We start from the raw sequence: 23,426 nt of genomic DNA on the forward strand, positions 1-23,426 counted from the left end.
GGGTAAGGATTAAAAAATATATATCTCTGCCCTTGACAAGTATACAATCACATGTGGCATCAGAGATGCAATTTATAATGCAATATAACTTGAGAATTGATAACAGATCAATGAAGCACGATGAAAAAGCAGGGGAGGTCTGTGGCTGAAGAGGAAGGTGGTTGTAAAATACTTCAGTTTTCAGGCAAGAAAGCTGGAGTAGAGCATAAATCATAACAGCACGAAGGTAGAACAAGCATAGATGAGCTATTTTATGTTAGGAAGAAGTTGGAGATGAGTTTAAATGAGTTAGAGGAAGTTTTTTCGTATAAAAGTTTACACTTAATTCTGTAGGCAATAAGAAATATTGAAGATATTTAAGCAGGGAGTGAATGACCTGCTAGTAATAATAGCTAAAAAGTTTATTGGACTACAATGAAATGATGTTAGAGTTTATTTTCCTTACCATTTATCATTGATTCTTTCTTTTGTACTTTTCATTGTTGTCTCTCTATATTGTATTCTGAATAGTTTCTTTTTTATTGAATTTATTGGGGTGACATTGGTTCCCAAAGCTATACAGGTTTCAAGTGTACAAATCAACAAAACATCATCTGCCGAGCTTCTTACATTTATTTTCCAGTTTATTGGTTCTTTCTTCAGCTCTATCTAGTCTGCTATCAAACCATTTTCTTAATTTCAATTCTAAAATTTCTACTTGTTTCTTTTTCAAATACACTGTCACCATTTGACATTTTTCAGTTCCCTAACTTTTTCATGCTTCCCTTTATTTATTAGGAAATGCCAAGGACATTTGTTTTTGCTGTTTTTTTTTTAGCATCTGAGTCCAATAATTCCAATATCTGAATTCTCCGTAGACCTGTTTCTCTACACACTGTTCTATTATCTATCTCATCTTTAATTCTTTATTATGTGTCATTCAACTTTTTGATAGAATAAGATATCCAACATTAACTATAATGCTTTTGTCTTTTAGTAAATGTTAATTCAAAGAAGCATCCCAACATACATTCTAATACCATATGCTGAAGTCTGTAGAAAACTTACCTGTTCAATGTTAGATAATTTATTTAACCTCTCAGGATGTCCGTTTCCTGAACTTTAAAAATGAAAATGATTAATAAGTATCTTCTTGGGTTTATGTGTGCATATAAAATGAGAGAACACACATGAAAAATAACTAGCATGTTATGAGGTTTAATAAATTTGAGTTTTGTTTTCCCCTATCAAACCAAATATCATCAGAATTAAAATAAAATATGGAAGTGGAAAGAAAATCCAGAGGGAGAAGCAAGAAAATAATTACTAATGTGTTTTAGATAATACTAGTACACCTAGAGTAACGACTGTGAGTAATTGGGTAGGATTTGAGGCTGGTACCTTTAAGCTATTAATACAAATTGGTAGGAACAGAATTGAATTCCAGGAATAAGGGATGATCCATTGAGGAATGATTTACTGCAAGGACTGGCCCTGTTGACTGCCTTTGGATCAACGACAGAAAAACTGCTGTGTACTCTAAGCAGACTATAAAGCAAAAGCTTATGAATGTTTCTTACAAGTAATTTACAGCACAGCACAAGACAGTGGGTAATGAAGTACTAAATTCTTTACAAAAGACTGTAAGTGTCTCTATCTCCTGAATCCATGATCTCTGCCATTATACCAATAATTTGATTTTATACTACAGTGCACTATTCATTATCTCTTCTAGACTCGACTATATTATCTCAGAAACTTGTATTTCCATTATACCCTCCATAGCTCTTAGTTCAATGCAATCCTTTAAAAGTACTAAGTGAAATAAATCAAATAAAGCAAAACTTGTGTGTCAGTGGCAACCATCACAATGCCCATGGTGACATGAGGAAAGGTGATCTGGCTTTTATAATTCCATGGTCCTTTTAGAGAAAATTTAAATGAAAAGCATAGAACATACATAAGAGTGTTAGGAAACAGATTTATGCCTTAAAATAGCCTTTATTATACTACTTATAAAAAATTCCAATTATCCAGTGGACTTTATAAAATGGCAGCCTATGTCAAAGATATACATCATCAACCCACATCTCACACCTGCAGCTACAAAACATTGCTGATGAAAATGAAATGAGGTGTGTAAAAACTGCTTAGAGAAAATTATTGAATATACTGCAATCTTAGATTGAAATAAGAAACATCTTCTAGTCAGATTCCCTTACTATGCATTAGATTATGCATTATGATTGTCAGTTTCCTCTACAATAATAAGCTTAGCAGGAACCTTCTAGTTTACTTGAGCTTTTAGAGGAAAGCATTCTGTGAATACAAAATAACGCATGGGCAGTGTTACAGAATTTTAACATCATTCTTTAGTATGTGTGGAGCAGTTAAAGGACACCAGAGACCTTGTTAGCTGCTGTGTAGCTGACAAATAGGACTGAGATTGCTTCTAGCTGGAGATTCAGGAAAGGTGTCATGGAACAGGTGGTGATAAAGGAGGTCTCTGACAGATTAGTACAATTTAGATATAAACAAATGGGTGGTAAGGTTGGAAGTAGAATGAGAAAAAAGCAGAGGGATTGGAAAGAGCTAGACACATTGGTAGAATAAGAGAGTTCATTTTGAATAAAATATAATATTCATGGAAAGTAATACTAAGAAATGGAGGAGCCATATAGTACAAATTTGGGCTTTGGAACCGGACAAACCTAAACTGCAATTCTGGCATATTTTAATCTCAGTTTCCTATGAAACAGTGTTTTCTCATAGTTTCCTAAGGATAAATGGGGTATCTGTGTATGTATGTGTGTTTAACATAGTTCCTGGCACATAGTAGGTGCTCAAATAAATGTAGTTATTGCTATTATCATATATATATATATATATAATAAATATAAGTAGACAGGTGGGAAGTCTTGAATGTAACACTAAGTAATCATCAAGAAAGTATTTAATAATTATTAGTCTAGCAATTCATGAAGTACAAGTTTTAATTGTTGGCCTTAAGTCATGAATTAGCAAACTTCTTTTGCAAGGGCAGATAGTATTTTAAGCTCTGTAGGTTTTATGGTCTCTTTCATAACTACTCAACCTGCTGTTGTAGCACAAAAGCAGCCACAGACAATATGTAAGCAAATGGATGTGGCTATGTTCCAAGAAAGCTTTATTTATAAAAACAAGTGTGGACCAGATAGTTTGTAGACCCCTGTCATAGTACTTCCCAGGGAAATGTTTTCCCTCTTATGGGCAAACCTAGAAGAATGGTATATTATACATTTACTTTTCCATATTCATATTAAATATGAATATTCTCCTCACTATGTAATTTAAAACTAAGATTTTCATTATAAAAGTAGAAATGTACTTATTATTTAAACAAAAAATAACAATATCTAACACAAGGGCTATGACTTTTCCATAATAAGTGTTCAATAGATGGTCATTGGATGGATAAATAAAAAGAGAATAACCAATTGAATCTTTGTATTTTAAAGTAACTTTGTTTTGCCCTAGCTGGTTTTGCTCAGTGGATAGAGCATTGGCCTGTGGACTGAAGGGTCCCGGGTTCAATTCCAGTCAAGGGTACATACCTTGGTTGCAAGCTCCTCCCTGGCCCAGGCCCTGGTCAGGGCTCATGAAGGAGGCAACCAATTTATTACCACATCGATATTTCTCCCTCTCTTCCACTCTCTCTAAAATCAATGGAAAGATATCCTAGGGTGGGGATTAAAACAAAAATGAAGTAACTTTGGAGAAACCAAGATGGTGGCATAGGTAATCACCTATACTTGCTGCCTCTCACAACCACATCAAAACCACAACGAAACGACAGAACAACTACCACCCAGAACCACAGGAAATCTGGCTGAGAGGAAGTCCCACAACTAGAGAGGTGAAGAAAGCTCATTGAGACCAGTTAGAGGTGCGGAGGCGCGGAAAGTGCTGGCACCTGGATGTGCTGCTTTTTAAACCGGGAGGGCGATGCAAGCTCCTGCTTGCTCTGAACTCCAGTTCCGGGCAAGACTCTGGGGGACCCAGACACATACGGGGAGAAACTGGACTGTCTAGCATCGGGACAGGAACACGAGGGTGGCTTACTCTTAGAGGTGCTTGCAGCGATTATTGTTCCTGCACAGGGTCACTGGACGCATAGAACCGGGGACTTCCCCGGTTCAGGGCAGCCATTGCTGTTTGCTCCACCCTGGTGATTCCCAGAGACCCGCCCCACCCAAGCTGTGAGCAGCAGCTTTTGCATATGAATGGACTGTTCTTTTGCCTAAAACAAACTGCAGCTGGGTCAGAGAGCCCAGAGATTCCAAAAGAAGGCCCACTACCTGGCAGCAGCAGCTGCTTTGCTTCACAGCTGGGCCTCGTCTGGGCACTTCCAAACCCCATACAAAGAGGAGGACTCTACAGATATCTCTGTAGCTCCTGCTGGGAAGCCCCAGACAGTGGCTGATCTTGCACCTCCTTGGAGATCCAAGAGCCAGTGTACTCAGAGGTCAGAGTGAGACCATACCAGATTACAACTCTTCACATCCATAAGAGACACACTCAAGGGGCAGACTCAGTGAGCACCAAAGCCCTACTGAAGCAAGTCCTGCTCCATAAGGGTATCTCTTGCGTAACAGATCTTCCAGTGTAGAAACAGCTGGTCATCACAGCCAATTGGCCTGTAGGTCAATTTTTCCCAGTGATACCAACAGCAATCAAGGATTAACTACAACAAGACTGTGCAAACAGCCCACAAAGGGGTGCGCCAAGAGTGTCCACCTCAGGTGACTGGGGAGACTGAGACACTGGGCCCTATAGGACACCTACCACACAAGGCCACTCTATCAACTCAAGGAGACTTAGCAGCTACCCAGTACATAGAAACAAACACAGAAAAGCAGCCAAACTGCAGAGACAAACAAGTCACAAAAGAAAGAAATGAATGAAAGCAAAATACTGAATATAGAGTTCAAAACCACGGTGATAAGGTTACTCAAGAATCTCCTAGAAACCTCCTAGAAAATTAGTGAGACCCTCAAGGATATGAAAAAGGACCAATCAGAAATTAAGCATACACTGACTAAAATAAAGAATAATATACAGAGATCCAACAGCAGACTGGAGGATCCCAAGAATCAAGTCAAAGATTTGAAATACGAAGAAGCAAAAAACACCCAACCAGAAAAGAAATAAGAATTCAAAAGAATGAAGATAGTGTAAGGAGTCTCTGGGACAACTTCAAGCATACAAACATCTGAATTATGGGGGTGCCAGAAGAAGAGAGAGAGCAAGATATTGAAAGCATATTTGAAGAAATAATGACAGAAAAATTCCCCTTCTTGGTGAAAGAAATAGACTTACAAGTCTAGGAAGCGCAGAGAACCCCAAACAAGAGGAATCCAAAGAGGACCACACTAGGACACATCATAATTAAAATGCCAAGGGGAAGAGACAAAGAAAGAATCTTAAAAGCAGCAAGAAAAACTGTTAGTTACCTACAAGGGAGCACCCATACAACTGCCAGCTGATTTCTCAACAGAAACTATGCAGGCCAGAAGGGAGTGGCAAGAAATATACAAAGTGATGAATAGCAAGAACCTACAACCAAGATTACTCTACCCAGCAAAGTTATCATTCAGAATTGAAGGTCAGGTAAAGAGCTTCACAGACAAGAAAAAACTAAAAGAGTTCATCACCACCAAACCAGGATTATATGAAATGCTAAAGGGTATTCTCTAAGAAGAGGCAGAAAAAGGTAAAGATAAAAATTATGAACAGGAGAGAAAAATGGCGGCGGAATAGACAGACGTGTTCCGAGCCTTGTCCCGGAGCAGAAAGAAAGAACAGCTGAGGGTCGCACTAGGAGTGTTTGTTGGCAAGTTGGGGGACAGCTGAACTCCAGAAGAAGGTGGGAGACTGCTAGACGGGGTTCCCCTGATCTGGCAGCTCCCACTGCGGCTGGGTCCCCTCCCGGAGCTGCGGGCTTGGACGCGGAGTCGCCGCCATCTGGAACCGGAAAGTGGAGCTTATCGGAAGCCTGAGAATCCACAACTGCGGCACCCACGGAACAGCTGCGAGCCCCAGAACAACGCTCCCCAATTGGCGCAAACACACAGGTTCAGAGGAGCTCTACACTCCACCACGGAAAGGTCAGATTTCGCCTAGGATAAGGTGAGGTCTCTGGTCCCAGCGCGAGAGAGGAACGCGCGTTTTGCAGGAGCTGGAGGACCAGGGAAGTCTGTGCCTAGAAAAATCGGTGGCTGCTGGGGCTGGCGTGATCTGTGAATGTGGAAGGGGGTCCTCAGAGCTGCTAACAGAAGGGCTCTCTAAAAAGCAACCCATTTTGATCTGAAGTGCAGGGACACCCTAAGAATTTCAGGGGTGTGCTAGACTTACGCGCAGCCACGGAGTGCGCACACTTGGGCTTTTTCCTCTTGAAATTCTTGCTTCTGATTACTAAGCCCAATTCATAGGTTCACCCAGTTGGGGACACCCTGGGAGACTGCAGGGGAAAGTTGTTTTTCTGGAACCTGGGGATCGGAGCGGGGAGTGACCATCGGAGAGCCAGCTCTGAGGCAGCCCACTCCCACAAACCGGTAGTGAGTGCCACAGGGAAAGAAGGCTCTAACACTCCCTAGAGAGGCCATAGATAAACCCGGAAGTCAATCCAGAAACACTGCCACCCAGGGGCTGAATCACAAATTGACTCTTGTGTAATCAAAAATAAAGGAATACGAATTAAGACACACCGCCTGCTTAAAATCAGGACTGGCTTACATCACTGAAGAGCAGTGGAACGCAGGGAACTGCAATACTGTCCGGACTGAGAAACAGGCGTGCCAAACAGAACAACAGAGGAAGTGAATGACCTTCACTACTCCACATTTTATTTTTATTTTTTATTTTTTTATTTTCATTTTTTGCATCTTTTACTCAAGAAACTAATTTTTTTCCTCACTTGATTTTACCTTTTTAATTATTACATTTTTATTTTCAATCCGTATTATTACTACTGCTATTTTATCTTTTTTTTTTTTTAAGTGTCATTTTATTTTCTCTTCATTTTGTTTTGGGATTAATGTTCTACATTCTATTTTTATCTTTCCTTTAGCATCATTTTACTCTATCTCAAATCTACCTTTATGCCATCACTCTCTTCCTCACTTTTCCCTTTTCAGTGTCCTGTTTATCTTACCCCTTTCCTGCTTTAGATTTTCCCTATTCTTTCTGTTTACCCCCTTTTAAAATTTCACCCTACTTATATATCTAATCTCCAATCCCCTGCTCCAAGTCCATACACACCTCTCTCTTCGCTGTCTTAACTATCCAAAAAATTGTTTTTCTCTCTGTCCTTTTGTTGTTGTTCACTTGAATGTAGATTATATCGAATTTTTATGCTTTTTTGTGAGATTGTTTTGCTTATTCTTCTTTTGTTTATTTTTTTGTTTGTTTAGTGCTTCTGTTTTCCCTTGCCTCACTCAATATTAGTTGGTGTTGTAGTTTGTATTAATCCCCAGGTACTTGTTGCTGGCATTTGCTGGGATAAGTGATTGTTCTATTGGAGTTTTATCCCCAATATATATAGTCTGTTTCCCTTTCTCTCTTAGTCTCTTTCTTGTCTCTCTTACTTTTTTTTCTTCTTTTCTTCCCTTTTCCCAATTTCATTTTGACACCCCTTTTTTTTGTCTTCTTCTTTCTTTCTTTTTCCTCTTCTTCTTTCTCTACTATCCCCTAATTTGCCTTTCTCTGGAGGTCACCTTTATTGGAGGTTATTAATATTGTGAATACATTTCTGTTCAGTGCCTTGTGTGTTGTACCTGGTAGTGCTGTATTTTGTGCCTTTAAATCGACGCAGGAGAGAGAGAACTACATAACCAGACACCCAGAGAAGAGAGACCATGGGGAGACAAAGACACAGCCCGCATATGAAAGAAAAGCAGGCATCACCAGAAAAGGAAGTAAACGAAATGGAAGCAAGCAACCTTCCAGAAAAAGAATTCAGAGAAATGGTCATAAGGTGGCTGAAAAGAATGGAAGACAAATTCGACAATATGAGCAAGAACCAAGAGGAAATGAAGAAGAACCAAGAAGAAATGAAAAATGACATCGCTGCTGTAAAGAACTCAATAGAAAGCATCAAGAGTAGACTAGAAGAAGCAGAGGACCGCATCAGTGAGCTAGAAGACAAGATGGGAAAAAATACCCAAGTAGAGCAACTTCTAGAAAAAAAAATTAAAAGGCAGGAGGAGAGCCTAAGGGAACTTTGGGACAACACGAAACAAAACAACATTCGCATAATAGGGGTTCCAGAAGGAAAGGAAGCTGAGCAAGGAATAGAAAACCTATTTGAAGAAATAATGACAGAAAATTTCCCTGATATAGAGAAGAAAAAACCCACACAAATCCAAGAAGCTCACAGACTCCCAAGCAAAATGAACCCCAAAAGACCGACGCCAAGGCACATTATAATTAAATTGGCAAACACCAACGACAAAGTAAGAATCTTAAAAGCGGCCAGAGAGAGACAGAAAGTTACATACAAAGGAACCCCCATCAGACTAGCAACTGATTTCTCAACAGAAACTCATCAGGCCAGAAGGGAATGGAATGAAATATACAAAGTCATGCAAAGGAAGGGTCTAAATCCAAGAATACTGTACCCAGCAAGGCTGTCAATCAAAATTGAAGGTGAAATCAGGAGCTTCACAGACAAAAAAGGACTAAGGGAATTTATTACCACCAAACCAGCAATGCAAGAAATGCTAAAGGGTCTGCTGTAAAAAAAAACAAAGAAATAGGAAGCGAAGAAGGAACACAGGTGTAAAGAATAGGAATGGCAACAAATAAGTACCTATCAATAATAACTTTAAATGTAAACGGATTAAATGCCCCAATCAAAAGACATAGGGTAATGGATTGGATAAGAAAACATGACCCATATATCTGCTGTCTACAAGAAACCCACCTCAGAAAAAAAGACGCACACAGACTGAGGGTGAAGGGATGGAAAAAGGTTTTCCAGGCAAATGGAACTGAAAAAAAAGCTGGGGTAGCAATACTTATATCTGACAAATTAGATCTCAAACTGAAGGACATAACAAGAGATAAGGAAGGCCACTTCATAATACTAAAGGGAGCAATCCAACAAGAAGAAATAACTCTGGTAAACATATATGCACCCAATACAGGAGCACCCAAATACATAAAAAAACTCCTGGAGGATATCAAGGGAGAGATTGACAGCAATACAATCATAGTAGGAGACTTTAATACCCCACTATCACCATTGGACAAATCCTCTAAACAAAAAATCAGCAAAGAAACATCAATCCTAAATGACTCACTAGACCAGATGGAATTAATTGACATCTTCAGAACATTTCACCCCAAAGCCACAGAATATACATTCTTCTCAAGTGCACATGGGTCATTTTCAAAGATAGACCATATGTTGGGACATAGGCAAAGTCTCTTCAAATTCAAGAAGATAGAAATCATATCAAGCATCTTCTTGGACCACAGTGGCATAAAACTGGAAATCAACTACAATAAAAACAACCCAAAGAAATCAAACACATGGAGACTAAACAGCATGCTATTAAACCATGACTGGGTTACCAGAGAGATCAAAGAAGAAATAAAAAACATCATGACAACAACTGACAATGAAAACACTACAATCCAAAATCTATGGGACACAGTGAAAGCAGTCTTGAGAGGGAAGTTCATAGCTCTACAAGCCTACTGCAAAAAACAAGAAACAGGGGTAATAAATTACCTAACCCAACAACTCAAAGAGTTAGAAAAAGAGCAACAAGAAAAGCCCAGTGTAAGCAGAAGGAAGGAAATAATAAAGATCAGAGCACAGATAAACGACATAGAGACCAAAGAAACAATACAAAAGATCAACAAAACCAAGAGCTGGTTCTTTGAAAGGATAAACAAGATTGATGAACCTCTAGCAGGCTCACCAAGAAGCAAAGAGAGAGGACCCAAATAAACAAAATCAGAAATGAAAGAGGTGAAATAACAACAGATCCCGCCGAAATACAAAGGATTGTTAAAAAATACTACGAACAACTCTATTCCAACAAACTGGACAACCTGGAGGAAATGGACATATTCCTAGAAAAATATAACCTTCCAAAACTCAATCAGGAAGAATCTAAACAGCTCAATATGTCAGTAACTATGGAAGAAATTGAAGCAGTCATCAAAGAGCTTCCGGCAAACAAAAGCCCGGGGCCAGACGGCTTCACAGGAGAGTTTTACCAAACATTCAAGGAAGAACTAAAACCTATCCTCCTCAGACTATTCCAAAAAATTCAAGAGGCAGGAACACTTCCAAGCTCCTTCTATGAAGCCAGCATCACCCTAATACCAAAACCAGATAAAGACAACACAATGAAAGAGAATTACAGGCCAATATCCCTCATGAATGTAGACGCCAAAATCCTCAACAAAATTCTAGCAAATCGGATCCAGCAGTACATCAGAAAGATCATACACCATGACCAAGCAGGGTTTATCCCAGGAATGCAAGGATGGTTCAATATCCGAAAATCAATAAATGTGATACATCACATAAACAAATTGAAAGATAAAAATCACATAGTCATATCAATTGATGCAGAAAAAGCATTTGACAAAATCCAACACCCTTTCTTGATAAAAACTCTCAACAAGGTGGGAATAGAAGGATCATACCTCAACATAATAAAAGCTATATATGATAAACCCACAGCTAACATCATACTCAATGGGCAAAAACTAAAACCATTTCCCCTAAGAACAGGAACAAGACAAGGATGCCCACTCTCACCACTCCTGTTTGACATAGTACTGGAAGTATTAGCCATTGCAATTAGACAAGAAGAAGAAATAAAAGGCATCCAAATTGGAAAAGAAGAAGTAAAGCTGTCCTTATTTGCAGATGACATGATATTGTACATAAAAAACCTGAAAGACTCTATCAAAAAACTAACAGACTTAATAAATGAATTCGGCAAGGTAGCAGGATACAAAATTAACACCAAGAAATCTATGGCATTTCTATACACCAACAGTGAACTTACAGAAAGAGAGACTAAGAAAGCAATCCCATTTTCCATCGCACCAAAAAAATTAAGATACTTAGGAATAAACCTAACCAAGGAGGTAAAAGACCTATATGCGGAAAACTACAGGACACTGAAAAAAGAGATAGAGAAAGATGTAAACAGATGGAAGAACATACCATGTTCATGGATTGGTAGAATCAACATCATCAAAATGTCCATACTACCCAAAGCAATCTATAGATTCAATGCACTCCCCATTAAAATACCAACAGCATATTTCACAGACCTAGAAAGAACTCTCCAAAAATTCATCTGGAATAAAAAAAGACCCTGAATAGCCACAGCAATCCTGAGAAAGAAGAATAAAGTAGGAGGGATCTCAATACCAGATTTCAAGCTGTATTACAAAGCCACTGTCCTCAAAACAGCCTGGTACTGGCACAAGAACAGACATATAGATCAATGGAATAGAATAGAGAATCCAGATATCGACCCAAACCAATATGCGCAATTAATATTTGACAAAGGAGGCATGAGCATACAATGGAGTCAAGACAGTCTCTTCAATAAATGGTGTTGGGAAAATTGGACAGATACATGCAAAAAAATGAAACTAGATCACCAACTTACACCATACACAAAAATAAACTCAAAATGGATACAGGACTTAAATATAAGATGGGAAACCATAAAAATACTAGAGGAATCCACAGGCAGCAAAATCTCAGACATATGCCAAAAGAACTTTTTCAGTGATACTGCCCCTAGGGCAATGGAAGCCAAAGAGAAAATAAACAAATGGGACTACATCAAAATAAAAAGCTTTTGCACAGCAAAAGAAACCATCAACAAAACAACAAGAAACCCCACTGTATGGGAGAACATATTTGCAAATGGTATCACTGATAAAGGTTTAATTTCCAACATCTACAGGCAGCTTATACAACTTAATAAAAGAAAGATAAATGATCCAATAAAAAAATGGGCAACGGACCTAAATAGAATCTTTTCGAAAGAAGACAGAAGGAAGGCCAAGAGACACATGAAAACATGCTCAAAGTCACTTATTATCCGAGAGATGCAAATCAAAACGACAATGCGATACCATCTCACACCTGTCAGAATGGCTATCATCAACAAATCAACAAACGACAAGTGTTGGCGAGGATGCGGAGAAAAAGGAACCCTCATGCACTGCTGGTGGGAATGCAGACTGGTGCAGCCACTGTGGAGAACAGTATGGAGTTTCCTCAAAAAACTGAAAATGGAACTCCCATTTGACCCAGTAATCCCACTCGTAGGAATATATCCTAAGAAACCAGAAACACCAATCAGAAAGGATATATGCACCCCTATGTTCATAGCAGCACAATTTACAATAGCTAAGATTTGGAAACAGCCTAGGTGCCCGTCAGCAGATGACTGGATCAGAAAACTATGGTACATCTACACAATGGAATACTATGCTGCCATAAAAAAGAAGGAATTACTACCATTTGTAGACACCTGGATGGAATTAGAGAACATTATGCTAAGTGAAATAAGCCAGTCAATGAAAGAAAAATACCACATGATCTCACTCATTTAGGGATAATGAAAAACATTATAAACTGATGAACCAAAAGATAGTTACAGAGGCAGTAAAGCATCAAACAGAGTGTCTAATTACAGCGGTAAGGTTAGGGAGAGGTGGGGGAAAGAAGAGATCAACTGAAGGACTTGTATGCATGCATATAAGAGTAACCAACGGATGCAAAACATTGGGGGGTGAGGGCAGGTATGGGAGTGGGGTGGGGGTGGGGGGCAATGGTAAGATATGTACACATATAATACCTTAATAAAAATTTGAAAAAAAAAATTATGAACAACAAAGTGACAACAAATATATATCTATCAACAAGTGAATCTAAAAATCAAGTGAATAAAAAATCTGAAGAACAGAATAAACTGGTGAATATAATAGAATCAGGGGCATAGAAAGGGAGTGGACTGACAATTCTCGGGGGGAAGTGGGTATGGGGGGTGCGGGAAGAGATTGGACAAAAATCTTACACCTATGGATGAGGACAATGAGGGGAGTAAGGGCATGGGGTGGGGTGGGAACCAGGTGGAGGGGAGCTATGGAGGGAAAAAAGAGGAACAACTGTAATAATCTGAACAATAAAGATTTATTTTAAAAAAAGGAAGTAACTTTGTTTTAGTAATGGGACATGACCATCATTTCTGAGACAGATTGTATAAAAATCATAAGTAAAGTAGTCCAAATATCTTCTGTTTCAATATTTCCAGTAAGAAGAGCCCACTATGTACTAGTTGAAGAAGTTAATATTTAATAATTGTTTTAGAGCATTATTTAATATTCCAAATAGTTATTACATTTTTACTTTCTCCTAGTGATGGTTTTTTAAGAATTAGCAATTCTTTAAAATCTATTGAAAACTGAAACACTTGAACCTTCATTACTATCCCCAACAACAGCTGTACATATTCCATAGTCTTGACCAAGCAGCTACTTGACCAGATAAAATGCATGGTGGGCAGCTTCTTAGATGGGCCTGATTGATCCTCCCTGCCTCATGGCATTCATGCTTTTGTTAATTTCACACCCCTAGAGTGTGAGTTGAACTTGTTGATGAACTTCCAACAAACAAATACATAAGTGATGAGATGTCACTTCTAGGGTTAAGTTACAAACAGGCTTGGGTGTGTCATCTAGTGGTCCCCCTCTCTAGATATCTTACACTGAGGAAAAAAAGTAGTCACACTATCAACAGCCACTTAGAGAGGCACCCATCGCATGGCAAGGAACTGAAACCCTCGGTTCCATAGCCCATTCGGATCCACAATTTGTCAACAACCACATGAGTCAGCTTAGAAGTGGATCCTTGCAGCCCAGTCAGGCCTAGAAATGACCATTTCACAGAGAGTCTGAAACCAGAACCACTGCCCTCGAAGCCCACCTGGATTCCTGACCCACAAAAACTCTGAAATAGTAAATATTTGTTGGTTTTGGTAATAGGTTTTAGAGTAATTTGCCCTGTGTGCACACATACAATATAGTTCTGAAAATAGGTATGTCATGTAAATTAAATATGTATTTCATAAAATTAGTGCTTTTTTACTCAAAATGTCAATAAGTTCTAGGAAAACTGGATGGAAATCACCACCTGTATAGAGTTTTGTTTGAAATCTACACTAGTCAGGAACCCATATTTACTTTTGTGATCTGGTATTTGGGCATAAAATGCAGCCACAAATTAGCCTTACTCTATTATTAACATCTGAATTTATATTTCCTTTGATATGCTATTATACTCTTCAAGTTATGTGAATACTCATGATGACAGACTTCACATATTGTAAGAAAAATATATTGTATCCAATTACTATTTGTTTAGAGGAACTTTGGGAAAAGTTAGATTGCATCCATATGCTTTCATAAATCAGATTGAAATGTCTCAGGATTCCCAGAAAGTAAATGGGAACACCCCTCCACCCCCAAGTATTATTTAATCCTAACTCATCTCTCCTCTTTTATACTCACAGCAGGAATAATACTTAACTGGGAGCAAAGATTTCCATTTTTCCCTATTCTAAAGATAAATTCTGTGTTCACATCATTGTCCTCATTTATTCTTTATCTACCCAGGTGGGAAGGTGGGGACTGATAAGAGATGAGACTAAATATAAAAAAAAGAAAAGCCAGCACATCATTCAGGGCTTTTTGAACCTTATTACAGATTTGGGTCATTTTTCTAAGAACAATGACAAAATAATAAGTCACTAAAAGTTTTTAATCAGAGGAGTGATGCATTCAGATTTGTGATTTTTAAGATGATTTTGGCTATAACATAAACCATAAATTCAAGGAAGGAAAATAGGACAATTAATATTTTATTATTAAAATAATCCAGAAGATTGGTTGGTGAATGTAGAGATTAAGAGAAGACAGATTTGAGGGATAGTTGGGGATATATAGTAAGTTACAGAATTACCCTAACCTCCTACTTATTACAGTTAAGAACTACAAGAACTGGTGATTGATTGGATATAGGAGTTCATGGAGATGGTGATGGCAAGGACACCCAGGTTTCTGAAGTCAGATGAGTGATTAAATAAGTCATTTATTGAGATAAAGAAACTATGTATGAAGAATAAGTTTGAGGGGAAAGATATGATCTTAGTTTTAGATATGTTAGGATTGAGATGCCTTTGAGACATGCTGGTGAAGATATTCAGTAGACAGGGAATGTATGGATGGATAGATGATGGATGGATGGATGGATGGTTGGATGGATGGATGGATGGATGAATAGATAGATGGATAAGAAGAATAGATTAACCTGGAGTTGACAGAAGTGGTGTGGCCTGGAGAGCAGTATTTGGGAGTCCTTAGCATATTGATTATAACAGAAGAAAGAAAAGTAAAATGAATAGGAAGGACTCTGTCTGAGCCTTGAGGAACTTCCAGCTTTTAGAACTTTCAGAAAAATGTCAGTTGTCATGGAGGATGTTAACAAAGTTCCATCTGATGGCTTCAATTTTCTTTATTAATTAAAATATGAGAATATGTGCTGTGAGTGAGAGACAAGGTAGGAAAAGGTATCAGATGTTTGAGAAGAGTAAAGGAGAGAAAGAGTGGAGATCCAGCTTGAATTTGGTGAGCATGAATTTATGAATTAATGAATATTAATTTCATAACTATACACAGCCTGACATTGTAGGAGAAACTCTGTTCCAGAGGGTACCATAAATGACATCATAAAAAGCCTATTTTCCTAACATAATCACTTTAAAGAGTTTGTTGTATTTTTATAAACATTATTCTGCAATTCATGTTATTCATATATTGTATAAGTAAAATTAATCTGAGGGGAAAGGAGTATAATTTGCTTTTTTTTTGTTTAAGGTATTGTTTTCCACATATAGCCAAATCCCACCAATTTAAGCAAACTGAGATGATTACATTTTCAAATTGGTCAACTGTTCCTACGGGTGAAAGAATAAACTTACCGGGATTTCCCTGCAGGTACTGCTGCCCTAGTCTCCTCTCTTCACCCCTCAGTAAACTAACATTGGGTTAAAAAAGTACCGAGTACCAGTCTGCTTTACTAAATGGCTAAGACAGCATTATAAATGCCAAATAAATAATTGCTGTTTGATAAAAATGGCTCTTATCAGCAAGGCCAGTATTTATATGTAAAAGAATGATTCCAAGGGGTTTAAAAACATTTGCTCTCTTAAATGAGTTAAACATACCCACAGAAATTATGTTGACATTACTCACTTGCTAAGCAGAGATAAACATTAGTCCAGGTCCAGTCGGAATTCTTTTAGTTTCAAAATTTTGGCACTAAAATTCAGAAAGCTTCACCATTCATTTCAAAAAATATTTGGGTATACAGAAGTTACAGAATCACCATCGAAATGATCGATTTCAGGATACCGGTGGAAGTGTAGTGGGGGAGGGGAGGATTATTCACCAGATGACCTTTGCATTTCAGGGTGACCACAGCCAGTAAGCACATTAGCAAATTGCATAGCTGTAAGTAAGATGCACACTACCCTGGCATGCACCTGATTGTGTTCTTTTTTTATCAGATCATCTATTCTCTTCCAACAAGACTGGAAACAGTGTTGCTGCAAATTGCTCATTAATCAAATGGATTTATTGAGCATCCATAGTGTGCAAAGCCTGTACTAAGTGATTCAAAATAACAGGTTGCCTAGTTACCATAAAATAGAAATATTCCCCTGTGAAGGTTAAAATTAATTGAAAAGCAGATAAGAAAACATTATCTTTGATGGCATCTGACTATTTCATAAGGGCTTTTTCTGCCATTACAGCCATTTTCTTTTAAAGATAATGGTCATTCATTCATTCACTCATTTGATTATTCATTTCTTTATGCAACTGAGTCACCGCTATAATTATATGCGGTTCTTTTTTCCTGATAAAATAAGGGAAAAATATGATTCAATATTGACTTCATAAACATGAGTCTCAGGCAGTAAATTACCAAGGAAGTACTGGACTTCTGTTATTCTTTACTTAATGAGCCTAGTACTAGAGCAATATCATGCCTTACTCTGTGTAACCTCTGTAGTCATTGAGGCATTAGTTAAGATGCTCCTTGGGAAGAGCATCCCTCATTTTCTGGTTGGACTGCAAAATTTTGTTGAATATAGCCTTACTAATAGGGTGCTTCATATTTAAATTAAACCAGTTGAAATGCTGAATTTTTTCCTTGTGGTCAGGATGAGATATATTTTGTACTAGCTCATCCTAGTTAATACATGGGACAGCCCACAGAAAGGTAACTAACATGCATACTTAACTGTGATTTTCTGAGAAACTACATATTCTATATCTATGAATGACACTGCCAGTCACAGCCAAGACCCTCAAGCTGCTTAGCCTCTGAGATAAGCAGGCCAGGCGGAGTCTGCCTTCACAGCCCAGGCATCCTCATTCACCCCTCCCTTCTGTGTAGTATTGAGTTTGTGTGCTCAGTTTTGGTCCCCATATTTGTTCCCTTGAGCTCCTGTAACAGAGTACTCCCAACTAGGTATCTTAACAGAAATGTATTATCTCACAGTTCTGGAGGCTAGGTGCCTGAAATCGAGGTTTTGGCAGGGTTGGTGGCTCCTGAGGGCTGTGAGAGAGGCTTTGTTCTAAGCTCTCTCAATGGCTTTCAGATGTATCTCTCCACATCATCTTTTCTCTTTGCATATCACCTGTGTACAAATCTCCCCCTTTTTATAAGGTCACCAGTCATGTCAGATTAGGGCTCATCTAATGACTCTGCTTCAACTTAATTATCTCTATAAAGATCCTCTCTCCAAACACTCTAAATAAGGTCACATGTTGAGGTACTAGACATTAGGATTCCATAAAAAGGAGGGGGGGAGCACAATTTAAGCATAACAGTCTCTCTACCAGTAAAGATCTGATCATCCCTTCATCATATCTCTTTCCTAACTCTTCCCTTCCTCCCTCCTCTCTCTCTCTCTCTCTCTCTCTCTCTCTCTCTCTCTCTCTCTCTCTCTTTCTCTCTCTCTCTCCCTCCCTCCCTCCCTCCCTCCCTCCCTCCCTCTCTCTCCTTCAGAATCCAGTTCGTGTGTGTGTAGAAATCCCCATTTTCTCTGTAAGCCTATGCCATTTTATCCAACACAACTAACCAAGAACTATAAAACACATTCCCCAACATGTAACATTTCAGTTCCCTTGGCTACTTATTTCACAGATGTCGGAATCCCTAAGGCAGGAAGGGATGAGCTTCACTCTCAGCTCTGTCCCCCTTCCCTCAGGGCTGCCACTGCGTCTGTCCTGGACTCCATCATTTCTTGCTGAGACTGCACATTGATCTCCTCATTAATCCTCCTGCTTCTAGCCTCATCTCTGTCCAATCTATTCTCCACATTGCTTCCAGAGAGTCATTTTAAAACAAAAACCTATCAGGTCACATCCCCACTTATAGTCTGTCAGTGATTTGCTCCTGCTGTGAGGTAAAACCCAAACTTCTGCATGCCACTCTTGTTGTTATGCATTTTCCCAAAGAGCATTCCCTAGCCTGGGGGCCATACAAGTCCCGCTCATCCACCCAACTCTTCTTTGAGGCTCAGATCAGGCAGCAGCTCCCTCAATAAGCTTCCACTCACTCACTCTCTCCTACACTCCTATGAAAACCTCATGCTCATCTCTCTCATTGCACTTCTTACCCATAATTTTAACACATCCTAAGCTCCTACAGATCAAGATTTGTACCTTTCATTCTGTTTCCTCTGCAACATGTAGCGCAATGTCTAGAACACGAGAGGCACTCAATAAATGCATGTTGAGTGGATGAGGAACTGTAGGGTAGTTACCCACCCAGTTCAATTTGAGTGCCTTTAAAAGACTTAGGTGCATCAAGAGGTGTCTCCATATCCAAAAGTCCTACTTTCAGTCAATAAAATACTTAGTAACAAAGGAAAAATTCCATAACTCCCTGAGAAGTCAGTAATTCCCTAATAGGTCAGAACTTCCCTGAGTTCAGCAGCTTGGTTAGTTGGCCCTGAGGGTACAAGGAAAAACTAAGGAAGAGGCATAGCAGATTGAGAGACTTGGAAGTAACTGGATCCATGCAAAACCTAAGCTACATATTAATGGAATCAAGAGGAAGATGACACAACTTGTTTTCCCATCCAGCCATGCAGGAGGCCAATTCCAGCATGTCATAATTGCAAGAATTTCATCAAAAGGTTGATGGAACTTGGGGATCAACAAGGGCTAAGTCACATATGTAATCACCTGTTGGAATGGCTAAAGGCATTTCCCCCAAACCTGAATAGGATGATTGATTGCTGCCAGACAGCTCAGGGCATCTTAATCTACATGTTATTGCCTCCTGGTGGCCAAACACCTGAACAGCCATAGGCTATTCCCCAATCTGACAATGTTTCTGTAAGAAACCCTACCCTTTGAAGTATATCTCCACCTTGCCTTAGGACAAATTGTGTTAATAAAAAGCAAGGGGTCCTGAGACTAGGAGAATTTAGCTCCTTCAGCTAGGCTCCTCTGACCCCCAATGCCTTTCAAAATTATCTTTCATCTCTGGACTCTTACTTAATCTATGCATAGTCTTTCTCCAGATTGCTGAACCCTTCTTAATGCTGGAACAAGAAACCCGGCATTAATGGCATCCCGAACTGGGGCTTCCTGAACCCTTGCTGCACCAACACAGCCAGAAGACAGTTATGCCGACACTCTCTTCATCCTGCTATGGTGCTCATGGAGGCAAATTCTGTGGATTTCCAGATAAGGTTCCATCTATAATTGGAACAGAAACTGCTCTGACTTGTATTCATCCCTATTCCTAACATTAAAATGAAAATTTCTTCCATTCTAATACTGGATTCCCTCACCCCTAGAATTCATAGTCACAACCCAAAGGTCACTCTAGGCACCGTGGGCCAGCCTCATTTCTACATCTGAAAAAGCCACTGGACTGTGACCAATAATTATGCATTAAGCCTGGGTCAGTTGAGCAAACTGACTTCTTTTATACTGAATCCAGATGATTGAACACAATTGAGGAAAATCATATTCATGCAAATTAATTCCTATCCTAGTCCAGTGGTCGGCAAACTCATTAGTCAACAGAGCCAAATATCAACAGTACAATGATTGAAATTTCTTTTGAGAGCCAAATTTTTTAAATTTAAACTTCTTCTAACACCACTTCTTCAAAATAGACTCGCCTAGGCTGTGGTATATTGTGGAAGAGCCACACTCAAGGGGCCAAAGAGCCGCATGTGGTTCGCGAGCCACAGATTGCTGACCACGGTCCTAGTCAGTTACTGTGGGATTTGTATTCTCCAAATGTGGCTACAAGAACTCATTCTTATAACTTTATGTTTTAATATATTATTTTATTGATTTCAGAGAGGGAGAGGGAGAGAGAGAAACATCAATGAGAGAGAACCATTGATCAACTGCCTCCTGCAATCCCCCTACTGGGGATTGAGCCCGCAACCAAGACATGTTCCCTAACTGGGAATTGAACTGTGACCTCCTGGTTCATAGATCAAACATTCAACCACTGAGCTACACTGGCCATGCTCTTATAATGTAACTTTAGTAACACATTTCCTTAATGGGTCAGGGAAGATTAAATTCCCTCCACTTAAATAAAGGCAGCTTCATAATTACAATGAAATTGATGTTGTCTTCTGAGGCTAAGTCATAAAATGTAGTACCTAGAGCTCTGCCTCATTCTCTAAGGATGCTTGCTCTTAGAATCCCATCACATACCAGGAGGAAGTCCAAGCTGGCCATGTCAGTCATATGAATAAGGATTGACCTTGCGACTGGATGCTACTGATCCTAGCAACGTTGCCCCAGTTGATATCACTTAGAGCAGAAAGAAGTTACCCCTGACAAGCCCTATCCAAATTGCAGATTTATAAGAAAAATAAATGACTGTTATTTTAACTCACTAAGTGTTGAGGTGGCTTATTATGCAGCAATCAATAATAAGAACATATTGCTGTACTTGGAAATGGGGTGATTCCATATTAAAAATTTGAGTGGCATTCACTTGGTGATTGGGCAGCAGGACAAGCTGGAAGGGCCTCCCAGTGAGTGACTGTGAAAAGCTAAATGGCCTTTGGGAGAGGATTCGTGGAAGCCCAAAGCACTCTGAGGAAGCTGTTGGTAAAGCTCAAAGGACAGAAAATGCAATTGGAAGCTCAAGGCAAGGATTCATGTGTCATGTCATAGCAGAAAGTTTGGCAACATTGACATCTGTGGTAGCATGGAAAACAGCAACTGAACGAATGAACTCTATGATCTAGCTAAGGAGATTTCCAGGCAGAATATTTAAAGTAAAACTTAGCTTCTTCTGGCTACCTGAGATAAAATTCAGAGAACTGCAGAGTGGCCTGCTAAATTCAAAGGAGCCAGGAATTTCTGGGTATAAAAACAAAATTGGTTTCTGATTTCCAGCAGCTCCACATGGCAAAGTAATAATAATAAATAATAATAATAATATCTCAAATTAAAAAGGCCAATGATTAAATCTGGGTGGGACTACAAAATCATTCCTTAACATCTAAGCAAGATCTCAGGAAGAGCCACATAGAAACTAAGCCAAACAGAAAGGCCCTTTAAGGATTTTTAAGGGCATACTTCATAGATCCTCTCGGTTCACCAATAGGATTTCTAAGAATCTCAAGGACATTGTCTCACAGAAGTCACCCAATATTCAGAAGAGCTTATCTGGAATATAAGCTTTTGTCTAATGGGGTGTAATATAAATTGAAACACAAAACATCTACTAAGTTTTAAAAGCAATTATATGAGCTTGATCCGGAAGGAACAGAGATAGTACACAATGAAAAGAAGTCTTTTGACTGCTCAAATTTTAAAGGCAAGAACCAGGTGAGAAAGACACTCAGCTGCAAATATGGGTTGCTTTTTATGGAAAAGGACGAATGACTCAGAACCTAGAGCCCCAGAGAACAATTCCTATGCATAGGATTGACCCTTAATCAAGAAACTGTATCTGATTAGCTTCGTAATAGCCGCAGGCTGTGACTGCTGTGGGCCCTGTTTCCCCTGTGTCTGAATAGGAATGTCAATTGTGGCCTTCCTACGCTCCTTCCACTATTATAAGTTGGGTGTGTAGGAGAGGAGACTGATAAATTGTCTCTTCAGTTCACAGGTCATCACTGCCAAGAGCAAAAGTAATCAAGGATCTGTGCCATAAGAACAGTACCACGGAGAGTCGTGCACCTAAGCAGTGTCATTCCTATGAGACCTCTTGCCAGGAAGTTAAGAGACTTCACATCAAATCCCTCTGACTTACCAGAACTTACTTCAAAATGCAAACAAAACAAAACAAAAAAGAAACAAATTATCATGATTATATTGGGGAATTTCCATGTTGAAAATATTGTGGGAAATCAAAATATGAATGACACATCTTCACATACACAAGCACGCAGATCTAACTGTAAGACACGTTACCAGTTCTTGGGGAAGGGGCTCTTGCAATTTCTAAGGAGCAGGGTTTCTTGGTAACTGCTGTGTCCGTGAGATCACAGAGAAAGTTCTCGTTTTCTGAAGGAAACGTATCCAGAGAAGCAGATGGTACAATTTCCATAGTGTAATTCCTCTTCTTTGGATAGGATTCCTGAAAGGAAGGAGAAAAAATAAAAATAGCTTTGTGATAAAGACACAGCCTGTGTAATGTATAAAGCTAGGAAAGAGAACTGGGTTCATCAGTTCTCCCAAAAGTGATTGACAGGAGATGATTCACCTGTTTGAATAAGTTATGCAATCATGTTACTCCAGTATTATCAGCCATCTTTTTAGAAGGGTCTTTGCAATTTGGTTCCCCTGAATTTATCACTGAACTAGTCGAGTTCAGAATCTCTTGACATGATCTCTCTTTATAATATATGTCTATTTTCTAGCTCTGGCCTAAACTGTTGTTTAATGAACAGTCCTTCCCAAGACTCTGCTCCTTTGCCTGCTTCCCTGAGATAGGCATGAGATTCAGTTTTGGTCAGTTGGATATAAGGGGAAGTTTGCTGGAAGGGTTCTGAAAAACTACCTTCCCCAGAGAAAAGAAATGCAAGGAGGCTGCTTCAGAGCCTCGGCCCTCCGGTTCCTCTGTCTGGATGCAGTTTTGATGCCTGGTGCACGGGCAGGGACATTGTAACCATAAGGCAGTGGTCAGCAAACTGTGGCTCGCGAGCCACATGCGGCTCTTTGGCCCCTTGAGTGTGGCTCTTCCACAAAATACCACGGCCTGGGCGAGTCTGTTTTGAAGAAGTGGCGTTAGAAGAAGTTTAAGTTTAAAAAATTTGGCTCTCAAAAGAAATTTCAATGGTTGTACTGTT

At 39.2% G+C, this 23,426-nt stretch overlaps 1 protein-coding gene across 8 annotated transcripts in view; it reads right to left on the reverse strand.

Moving 5' to 3' along the window:
- The window catches only part of ANKS1B (ankyrin repeat and sterile alpha motif domain containing 1B), an 827,678-nt gene that overhangs the window by 551,125 nt on the left and 253,127 nt on the right, over nt 1-23,426 (reverse strand). For all 8 annotated transcript variants that reach the window (XM_080658528.1, XM_080658529.1, XM_080658532.1 and 5 more), the window contains exon 10: nt 22,549-22,714. In XM_080658528.1, coding sequence (XP_080514654.1) covers nt 22,549-22,714 — 166 coding nt within the window. The remainder of the gene's footprint in view (nt 1-22,548; nt 22,715-23,426) is intronic.

The sequence above is a fragment of the Plecotus auritus genome (genome assembly GCF_963455305.1).
Source record: "Plecotus auritus genome assembly, chromosome: 3".
Classification (NCBI taxonomy): Eukaryota; Metazoa; Chordata; class Mammalia; order Chiroptera; family Vespertilionidae; genus Plecotus; species Plecotus auritus.